The sequence below is a fragment of the Periplaneta americana genome, chromosome 12, assembly GCF_040183065.1.
Source record: "Periplaneta americana isolate PAMFEO1 chromosome 12, P.americana_PAMFEO1_priV1, whole genome shotgun sequence".
NCBI lineage: Eukaryota > Metazoa > Arthropoda > Insecta > Blattodea > Blattidae > Periplaneta > Periplaneta americana.
The window spans coordinates 68,071,895-68,083,707 of NC_091128.1; the positions used below are offsets into that span (position 1 = coordinate 68,071,895).

The 11,813-nt window shown below is 36.5% G+C and overlaps 1 protein-coding gene across 4 annotated transcripts in view; it reads left to right on the top strand.

Annotated features, from left to right (window-relative positions):
- PNUTS (Phosphatase 1 nuclear targeting subunit) overlaps positions 1 to 7,282 on the top strand; it is a 199,198-nt gene extending 191,916 nt beyond the window's left edge. For all 4 annotated transcript variants that reach the window (XM_069841469.1, XM_069841472.1, XM_069841470.1 and 1 more), the window contains 3 exons: positions 226 to 583; positions 3,889 to 4,312; positions 6,110 to 7,282. In XM_069841469.1, coding sequence (XP_069697570.1) covers positions 226 to 583; positions 3,889 to 4,312; positions 6,110 to 6,225 — 898 coding nt within the window. In that variant the 3' untranslated portion in view covers positions 6,226 to 7,282. The remainder of the gene's footprint in view (positions 1 to 225; positions 584 to 3,888; positions 4,313 to 6,109) is intronic.
- The last annotated feature ends 4,531 nt before the right edge of the window (positions 7,283 to 11,813 follow it).

An 11,813-nucleotide genomic window follows, 5' to 3' on the forward strand; every position in this document is an offset into this window, starting at 1 on the left:
TTACTTCACTGAAGTTAAGTAGTTAATTATAAAAATTATCATTTGTTATACTAGATTTCTTCAGTTAGATTATTTGTAATTTAATGTCTGTTCGTTCTGCTATATTATTTTTGTTTTCTATGTTATATTTCAATTTCTTTGAAGTCTTACACAGTTGTAAGGTAGGATTTTGAATCCTCCCTTCCTGGAGATGTAATCATAATTATACCATTCTTGCTCTTACAGGATACCTGATACCGCTGCAGAACCGGAATTGGAGATTCACCCAACAACAGATCCTGTCATTATTCCTCTTGATGACGTTACAGGCAACCCTGATAGTGTTAATGATTTCCAGAACACGCCATGGCCTGAACCCAAACCTATTTTAATTCCTCAATCACCTCCACCACAGTTTCAACAACCACAGCCTTCATTTGGATCATATCCAAGCCAGTCCTTCCCAGGACCACAGATATATCCAAATCAGCCCTCAATGCCTAATCCCATGCCCATACAAGGGGGCATGATGATCCCCAACTCCATGAACAATATGAATCCAATGGGTGGCATAAATAATATGGGTGCTGGCGGAGACTGGAGGGTAAGAAAATATTACAGAACATTTTTATTGATTCCTCTTCCTGCTTGTTTTAACATCGTAGTTAAGTATCTGAATTTGTAGTCATCAAACAAACGCATTGATAATTCTTATTAGTAGTTAGAGATGATCATACTTATCATTAGAGCTCGGACACGGTTACCCTGCTTCACTATGTTAACTGAACATGGACCATTCTGCTCTATAGTAAGAAGGGGCTTACCTGTATGCTTGCTACAAACATACTGATTGTATGTACAGTTGAGTGAAAAATATAATATTTAAATTTACAAATGCAGCATGTCCCTAAATGATTATCGGAATTTCAAAGTTGTTTAATTAAGAACAAACCTTACATGGGAATAAAGAGCAGCTCTATGAGTTTTCTTACTGTACCTTATAAGTACTTAGTGTGAGCACCATTTGTCACATGGCAGACATCCAGCCGATAGTCACCATGTCTGCAGTGATAGTCTCAATAGTAGCAACAATCCCTCTTCTCAACTCTGACAGATCGGCAGGTGCACATGGTCCTTCATATACCCCCCACAGAAAGAAATCACTTGGTGTGAGGTAGATTGACTGTGGACTACGTACAAAAGTTGCTCTCACATTCTCGAGTCTTTCGTTGGGCACACGTGGACGTCCTGAACTCTTCCCTTTACAGATGCATTCAAGATAGATAGTTGATAGCCGTCCCAAGCAGGGTTTAATAATCGGCCTCCTAATCAATTCTAAATGAATATTTATATTTAATTTAATTTTTTCTTTAATAGAAACCCTAGTTAGGTAGGCTATCATTGAGAAATTTATTGGAAATGCAACAAACGATTTAGGCTACAGGACAAACTGTCTATACCAGCGGTTCCCAAACTTTTTCAGCCACGGAGCCCTTTTTGAAGCAAAAGTTTCTCGTGGAGCCCCAAGAAATGTTTACTTTTTAGTTAAAACTGTCTACCTTCTATGAAGCATATTTCACATGATACATAAACATATATATATATATATATATATATATATATATATAAATAAAGGGAACAATAGTAAAAAAGTACTGGATATAATTTATTTAAATCTACAAAATGATATTAACAAGTAGGATAAAATCAAAAAAGAAAAAAAAGAACTCATTAAATGTAATAATTTTCCAAATTTTGTATGGTAAAAGACTAAACATCAAAGAGTTGCGAAGCATGGCTCAATAGACTTTTTGTACATCAGAACATTAATATTAAATTCTGTTAATAAATGGAAGTAGTTAAGATATTTAAAAAATTTACAATGTTACATGTACACCCAAAGTTAATGTGAAGAATGTGCCTGTTTCTTGCGGCAGAGTTTGTCAATGTCCTGTGTCATAGAAGTCAGTTGAAGACGTATATCGTCTTCTGTGTCCAAACAAGTTCGATATTTTGTTTTTGTAGCCATGTACCTCGAAAAGGTCGTTTCACTGAGGTACACAGTACCAAAAGGCAGTGAGAGAAATTTAGCTTTTGAACTTAATATCAAAAGATCCTCTCCTAACTTAGCCCAAAATTTGGGAAATGGTTTGCTTTTAAATTATGCCTGACAGTGGCTGTTCGAAACCATGTCTATAACGACCTCATATCTGAAGCAGTGGGGGCTGCTGGTTTTGACATCACTGGAAATGGATCTACAATCCACTCATATTTCTTTAGAATTGATTCCTGAGTGTCCCCTGGAAAGTATGAATTCATATTTTGAAGCAAATTGTCAAGGTGTTCTTTTATTATTGCTATGAATGAGACATTCATTGTTATGTTATTTTCTTCTATAAAGTTTGAAGTCAATGAGAAATGTAAGATCCTTATTGTCGATGCTTTCTATGTAGAAAGCTATCTTTTTCTTCATTGCGACAATTTCGTCATCAGCATCGAATATAGTCTTCCGTTTACCTTGTTTTTTTTTTAAGTTGGTTATTTAATGACGCTGTATCAACTACTAGGTTATCCGTTTACCTTGTATGTATGTGCTGAATTCATTTTTGAAAAATTTTTGCCAAGTAACATAATTTGTACAACCATTCCTGATCATTCAAATAATCTGCTAGCAAACTGTTCTGGTAATTCAAAAGTAAAGACACTTCCGTTCGAAGTTCATGTAATCGGGACAACACTTTACCGCGCGACAACCATCGCACTTCTATGTGTAATATTACTAACAATGACTTGTGTATACTACCCATATCTTCACACAGGATTTTAAGTAGCCTACACTGCGAAGATCGTGCCTTAATGAAGTTGATAATTTTGACGGCGTTGTCTACTACCTGCTTTAATAACGCTGGCATTTTTTCGTTGTGAGAGCGTGTCGGTGTAGTACACAGTGACTACTTGTGCAGTTTTTAAAACTTTCTTGATCCTTGCAATAGCGCCAGCAACAGGACCTACCATGGCCTTTGCGCCATCTGTGCACACGTCAATGCAATTGTCCCATGGTATCGAGATTTCAATGAAGAAGAAAAAACTTCAATACCGCTTGTAGAGGATGGCAATGGCTGCAGAACAAAATATTGCATGAAATAACCTGAAAATTCATACCGCACAAACATCATTAACATAGCTAATCCGGCAAAGACCGTGGATTTGTCAAGTTGTAACGAAAATTTCGTTTAACTGATACGGGAAATCATGATATTTTTTACGTCTTTTCATAGATTCTGGATTCGATTATGCAATGTTATTTGATAAGGACACAGTGGAAATGAAGTTTGCAGTTTTCTCGTCCACCATGCACTTCACTACCATCACTAATAGTGGTTTCATAAGAGTTTCGGCAAGGGTGAGGTTCACCACCAAGAGTCTGGTCATGACTAACCAAGTACGATGTTTTCAATGCTTTCTCGTTGTTTGTTTTTACACGAGATAAAGTTTTGTCTGAACTGCATGGAGTTCGTCACTTTTTCTTTCGAAGTAGTCTGCAGTTTTATTTGTGAATTTTTGAATTGAGAAATGCCGTCTAAGCTTGGCAGGGAACATAGAACTATTGGGAAAAACATTGTTACATATCACACACTGTGGACGTTCATCAGCAAACGCAGTGAATCCCATGTCCAAATATAAATCACAATGAAATACATTAAAGGTGATATTTTACAGTTGTATGAACACTAATAAGTAGTGTTCATACAACTGTAACATATCACCTTTAATGTATTTCATAAAATCAATGAACACTGTATTATTGACCTAACATGTGTGTTTTATCATTAAATATAAATCACAATATTTTAGTGTTGAAGCACTAATAGCATTTCTCAGGATTCACTTCAGCATTTTTTGTTACAGACAGGAGATGGCAAGGTGCTTCCAGTCAATGACATGCCCATGCAAATGGACATGTACAACCAGGGTGGTCCACCTATGGGTATGGGCATGACCGGCATGGGTGGAATGGGTGGTCCAGCACCAGACATGAATTACAACATGATGGGAGGTGAAGAAATGGGTCCAGGTGTTCCCTACGGACCACAGAGATTTCCCATGGGCGGCCCACATCCAGGAATGTACCCGCCATATCGTGGGGGCCGGGGTCATAACATGGGTGGTGGAATGCGCAGTGGTAGAGCAGGCAGTAATCAGATGGGCCCCAGAGGGCCAGGTGGTGGACCTTGGTATCGTGGCAATGGACCTATAATGGGTAACAACTGGCAAGGTGGTGGTGGTGGTGGCAGCGGCGGCGGTGCCAATGCTGGAGGCGGTGGTCGTGGAGGTGAGTTGCATATAATAACATATTTCAGTGAATACTGGTAGGCCTACTTACTTACTGGTGTAATTTCCTCCTCTTTCTGAAAATTCACGAGGTGAAAACTGAAGGATGGGGAAATTATACGAGAACCACAAAATATCGAGAATAATCTGGTTATAAATAACTTCAAACAATTCACGTACTAGTCAAATCGATGTTCAATAATAAATAGTTACAAATATATGCATATAATTTGAGTATTTATGAACAATTTTGTGGATTTTTTGTACTGCTATATGTCAATTCTAATGCTGATAGCCTGACCTTGACTAATGACGGATCATGGTGTTAAACTTCCACGTATAATTTTCGTAATTATCAACAGACGACAAATCCAGATCATTTTCTGTGCCATTACGGAAATCATAGATTTTTTTCATTATAGAAGGGATGGATAATGACCTTGAGTTTTCCATCCTTAGTGTTTCGTTGCTTGAAATCTACACAAAAGACGCTGTTGTAAAGAAAAGGAGTGCCCCATTTTGCTTAATGTAAGAGGGGGAAATTACATGAGGAAAATAAAATTCTGAAAAACATGTTCTAAAAATCTTGGTGAGGAAATTACGCGAGTAAAGACAGTATATTAAGATTTTGATGATCAGAGCTCTGTCTGAAAAGGTATATAACTGGGTCAGGTTAATGTTGGTAATTAGATAGAGTATCAGGTTAGTAATTAGATACAGTATCAGCCAGAGATGTTTAATGTAAATAAAATCTTATTTTAAAAATTAACTCTGGTTCCTCACCCCGATATATAAATGGTTACCAACACATCTACTATTGGCATTCTACAAGCAGAACTCAGCTAGGATTCCTTGCGGCATGCATGCCATACCCCTCTTACTCCCCTGCAGTAGGCATGAGAGCATGTTGGAAATGGGAGCATATGTCATCTGCGCGAGACAGTCACGTCCACTGGTTTCTGTGCACTGAGTTTTCCTTGTTTGATGCCTATAACTATCCTGATTAATTTTTCAGTGCACTTACTTCAGAATATGAATTTAATAACAATAACACATGGATGCAATATTTTTTTAGTTACTGAATTAACAGAAATGATAAATTTAACATCAATGATGACAGAAAATAAAACCACATGAGTTATTGAATTAAATAAAAGTATGTTAAACATGAATACATAATGCACGTACATATTTCATGGTTTGTTTATTCTCAGAGACCTGTACACAGACAATAAACTTCACTGACATTTATGATTGAACTCTTCAATAATCATTTGTGACAATTATGAATCCTCCAACTTCTGGATACGTGACTCTCAGCATTAGGAAACATTTGGGCATATAAATGGATCCACTGAATTGGACGAATTTTAGTCACTTAGAAGAAATGTACCAGTATACAAACCAGCAAAAACGACGATTAGCAGAATTTTGATGTCAAAGGATGTAATGGTATTAAATAGCAACTACTGTTAATAGAAATTACGTTGTCGAAGCTTCACTGTAATTTCTCTCTTGTAACCCTGTCTGTTGTACTAAAAAATTTCGTGATGTGCATTCTGCTTAAATTTGTTGCTGACATCTAAAGTGGCTACATCTGGAACTGTATGGGAAAATCTTCCGTCTTTCTGTATATGTTCGAAATTTCTCTTTATATTCTGCTTTATTCACGTAAATTATCTTGAATGTTTTTCCATTGTTGTTCAATTTTTATGTACTATATTATGTATTTCCACATTTATAACCCAAAAATGTTTGTATACTTAATAAACTTATTGTTCTGTTTTGTAACTTTCAGGACGAAACTGGACTGGGCAGAATCGAACTGTCTGCAAGCATTTTGTGAATGGTTCTTGCTGGAATGCTGAGAAATGCCCATTCCTGCACCCAGGAGTTAATGGACCTCAGTACTGAAGCAGTTAATGCTGAGAGAGTGGCCAAGACTGAAATGTGCAATATTGTCGTCAAACTTTCGTTTTATTCGGTTTGCAGATCTTTTATGAACTAACTTATTGGTGGCATGGAGCAGTACACTTTATCTGACCACACTGGGGGGAAATGTCAGTGCTGGATGAACTGTTACGTAAACAATTTGATGTGTATCACGAGACATAGCTTATCACTTGCCCCATGTTATGGTCAGTAGATGCTCGAGACTTCGGATATCACGTATAAACAGCTGTACATATATTTTTTTAGTGTGTGAGAGAGAGTGCAAGTGTTAGTGTGTCGAATAACATGCTCATTCCGTGTGATGGCTGTAGAAAGCAACATGTCACCCGACTGAGTGACATTGGACTTCATAAATCCAGCTAGCATTTTCACATGATAAAAGTTCAAAGTAGAATAAGATTGATAGCTTAAATATCTGTTAAGTGTGTATGTATTGTACAATACTCGTTTAAAAGTGAGCATAAATTTGGTAGTACAATCTTTTATATATTTGTACATAGACTTGTTAATTTCTGTGGCAAGAGAGCAAAAGGATTATTTTCATGTTCATTTCCGGTAATGTGCAGTTATGAAGTTGCAAATAGCACACTTAGATTGCAATGCGACAATCACATTGACATCTCAACTTGAGGTGACGTGTGAGCTTGACCTGTAAGTACTGGACATTCATAGAAGAAAACTGGTCAGACAGTTAATTGTAAACTAGATTTACGTGTAAATCTTAAATTCATAATTAAAACATTGGCATAGCTTTCCCATATTTGGTATTCAAGAAGTTATTTATTAATTTTATATTTTCATTCTAACTATTGTTACCAAATCGAATTATGTTGCCCTATTGTAATAAGAATTTTTAAAGGAATGTACATAATTATGATTATTATTAAAAATCCTGTGAATATGTGTACAGAAGAAACTGTCGTAAGGCATTAGGGCTTTTGATTATGTTATTTTGTGCATCATTCCATCTTTGTACTTCAAATACTTTTCATAAAATACAAGAAAAAATATTTATATATCTGTGTCTTTTATTTATATAGATCTTGAACCTTCGTATATTTGTGTATTCTTTGTAATTACTACAATAGGGAAATTCATATCCTGTTCTCTTACACCATTATTCCTATCTCAACTCTATGTCCCTGGATGGAATGCAGATTACTTGATGCTAGGACTTTTAAAAAGTGGAGATGAATGGACTAGATGCTATTAGAAAAAAACACACTTTCTTTACTGTAGAACTATAGGGCTTACTTTGAGTGAACTTCATTGAGTGTTTCAATGCTGTTGGGTGAAGTTACTCCTTCACTTACCTTTGCTCTGATTGAGGTTCTGGCTGGTACATATATCTATTATCAGGCAGTACATCTCACTTGCCGATATGTGTCGGAGGAAGACCAATTGTTTGTATCATCTGAATTCTGATTAATGTAATATGTTACTCTGTATCAACATCTCAGGTTATTTGGCTTCTGAATGAAATAAAGGTGATAATTCCAGTGAAATGGGTCCAGGGTCCAGCACCATTTATTTATCTTACACATACACAGTAAATGTTAGTTTTCTTATTCAATGTATTGAAACACTCACACGTGAACAAACGAACTCGGGAAGTACTTGTTATAGACTGATTCTGATTGGTTCTACTGTACAAGCTTGTGACATCACATGCCAGAAATGCTACGGCACATGTAGCAGCTGACCGCCTTCCAAAGTGCCGTCTAGTCTAGCCATATGCAGAATGAATTATATGCTGTACTAAACTGGAAGTATGTATAGTCTGGGTCTTCTTACTTTATATCCTAATGGTGAAACCTAACCATTTTCCCCCTATTACTACACATGTCAGTGGATTATAGTGACTTTCTAGTTGTCAGGTTGAATTTGCCAACCTTGTTCAGAATTTCGGTATGCACAAATACTGAGCTGAATGACTTACTAACTATTATGTTGACAGCATCGTTTGCATTTGAAGAATCTGTCAACATTTATTAAACGAAAGTTACTGGCAAGTGTTATTTCAATTTTGATCGTAATTAATAATAATAATGATACAATAATTAATGGGGGCGCGCTGTAGAGTCGTAGTTAACGCATAATGCTGCAAGCCGTAAGGTCGCGAGTTCGATAGCCGATGAGGTCATGGATTTTTCCAATGATCTAATCCTTTCAGCCGCACTATGCCCTGGGGTCTACTCAGCCTCTAACAGGAGTGAGTACCAGGGGCATTTCCTTGGGGATAAAGGCAACAGGCACTTAGGATTGACACGCCTACTACCATTAACTTGCTGATTGTAAAAGTGGGAGCCTTAACCTCTTGCCATCCTCTGTGCCAATTTGGTCTATCATGGGTTTGACTTTACCTTTACAGTAATTAAAAAATAAACAGTATGATACTGTATATATTTTAAAGTGGTATTCGGTTTTTGGAGTTCATAATAACCATTTCATGTGTCCACCACTATGGAGGAACGGTTAGCATGTCTGACCATGAAACAAGCAGGTCTGGATTAAGATCCTGGTTGGAACAAATTACATGGTTGGGGTTTTTTCCGGGTTTTCGTTCAACCAATTGAAGGAGAATTGCTGGGTAATTTTCGGCGTTGGACCTCGGACTAATTTCGCCATCATTAATTCACATATCATCCATACTATAAGCCTGGGTGAAGTTAATGGTGTGGCATGCTGAACTTGTACAAGAGCGCAGCCATTTGGCTACCCAATCATTTGCAGAACAGGAGTGGAAAGCACAATAAGTCTGAGGCTCCAGTGTAAGCCTTCGGGTTCCTCCTCTGTACAAGAGAGAAAAAAATATTTCATGTGGTCAAACAAAATAAATATATTTTTAAGTTAGGTCTCATGAATCATAAATCGTTTATTCAAATCAATAAATTTCATGTTGCGAGACAAGTATATTTTAATATAAGATCAATCAATCATAAATAAATAATAGGCCTATATATTTTTTTTTCAGTACATAAAATTGTGATATTACCTGCTTTGGTGATATCTGGTAACAGTTGGCAACATTGAAAAGACGACCAGTTTAGCTTTTTAGGAACTAATATTACGTGAACCCCGTTATATGTGGATGTGGGTCAGTTGTAAGCGTATCCCGTAAAAATATGGGTCAGACTCCTCTTCTGGCCTAGATGTCTGGAATCCCCTTGATTTTTGTTGGGATACGCAAAAATCCCGTATTTTAGTCGAACTTTATTTCATAATGTAAAAATCGATAATTTCTTATGTTTACTTAATAAATTAGAGTTTAAATTATTTTTTTTATTTGTATAAATGTTCACAAATGTTTGAATGAACTGTATATGAAGGATACTGTCAGACAAAAAAATAAATGCAAAGTACTGCCAAGTGACGTAAATAAATTGACATGAGTAAATATCGTTTAAAAACAATAAGTGTTCTTTCCTTTTTTTAACTTCATTGTTTCAATCTTACTTAGGTCTAATACATTTTCAGTAACTTCGAACTTAAATTTCCTGTCCCGTATTTTCGTGAGACATTTATGGCAGACTTACCAGTTGCCTCCCGTGGACAGTTTTTCACAGGCACGTTCCCTCCTGTCGATAAGGCCCAATAGTTATTTATGTAATAAGGGAGTAAGTAGTTTGGACGAGTTAGGGCCCTAACGATAGCGAGGGCTGCAATTAAGTAGTCCGGACTAGCAAATTCACCGTAGGCCTAACTCACGAATTGCATATAATGTTTTTCCCACTCTCGCATTTTACGAATAAAAATATATTTTTTCATTTTGCATTATTTAATGCCAGAACTGGTGGGGGATTAACTTTTATTTTGTTTGTTGTTATGCGACTGTTGAACGAAACATATTTTCACTTACTTCCCTAGGGTAGTGATATTACTAAAGGTGCATCTACACGGTTCAATTTTCCATACGCGTAAGCATGCAATCTGGAAATAATATTGAAAGAATCAAGTTGAAAACGCACGTTCAATTAAGGCATTATTAAATATCAACCCAGTACTTAGGCCTTCTTGATTCTCAAAATTGTGGTAGAACACTCCATTAGCATTCGTCTTTGCGACAATCTTCAATAAAGCTAATCGTACTTGTCACCATTTTCAACTTAAAATGTCCACCATCACCAAATAAAACAAATATCAATTTATTCACGGCCACCAAAAGCAATTAGCTGCTCGCTACATTCTACCGTTGAACAAAATGACGCACAAGAAACCCACCGACAATGGATAGCTTTCAATTTCCGCATGCTCTATCATTTTAGTGGAAAGAGACATGCACACCTGAATGCATTTTGTGCACTACAGCTGTATCTACACGGTTCAATTTTCCATACGTGTACATTTGCAATCTGGGAAAGAATCAAGTTTAAAACTCACGTTCAATTAAAATACATGAAGATTTTGTGTCTACATGGTGCGCCATTTTGAACGTCATCTTCACTACACACGTGTATATATATATATATATATATATATATACATAAATTAATATTAAATATCAGTGTTGCATGCATTCCTTGAAAGCGCAAGGTTGAAAGAAAAGTTGAATTGTGTAGATGCACTTTATTGCATGCATTGCTCGAATGTTTAAAATTGAAAGCAAAGTGAAAGTATGTGGGACTATGATTTTTAATAATGGTTATTTAACGACGCTTTATCAACTACTAAAGATGCATCTATACGGTTCAACTTTTACGCATTCAACCAATGCATGCAAGAGTGAACGAAACGCAATCAATCAATTTTTTCTACTAAAAACGAGAGCGCATGCGGCAATTAAAAGCTATCCATCGCCAGTGGGTATCTTGTATTTTGTTCAACAGTAGCGTGTAGCGAGCAGCTACTATTTTAGGTAGACCTTTTAAGCTGAAAATGGCGACGAGTACGAATAGCTTTATTGAACATCATCGCAAATACGAGTGTCTATGGACTGTTAAAACCTTAATTTTGCAAATCAAGCAGGCCTAAGTATTGGATTGATATTTCATATTTATTAATTAATATATAATAGGCCTACGTTCAACATGCGTACTTTGTAGACACAAAATCTGCATGTATCTTAATTGAACGTCCGTTTTCAACTTGATTCTTTAATATTCTCCCAAACTGCATGTGTAAACAAACACATGGAAAGTTGAACCATGTAGATATACCTTAAGTTATTTAGCGTCGATGGAATTGGTGATAATGATATATTTGGCGAGATGAGGCCGAAGATTCGCCAGAGATTTTACCTGACATTCGACTTATGGTTGTGGGAAACCTCGGGAAAAAAACCCAATCAGGTAGCTAATTAGCCCAAGGGAGACTGGAAGCCAAGCTCGAGCACAACTCCCGACCAGCAGAAAAACGCGCTACCGCCTCAGTCAGGTCGGTGGCCTTGGTCTATGATAATAGATTTTATCTCGATGTGAAGCGACATTTAAAAATAAGCCACAGCTCAAAAAAAAATTTTCATCATGGTTAACTGAAAATATATCGTATGTGTCTACTTTACTATTGCAGAACTCGCGATTGCAAATCAAACGAGTGTTCGCAGTGACTGC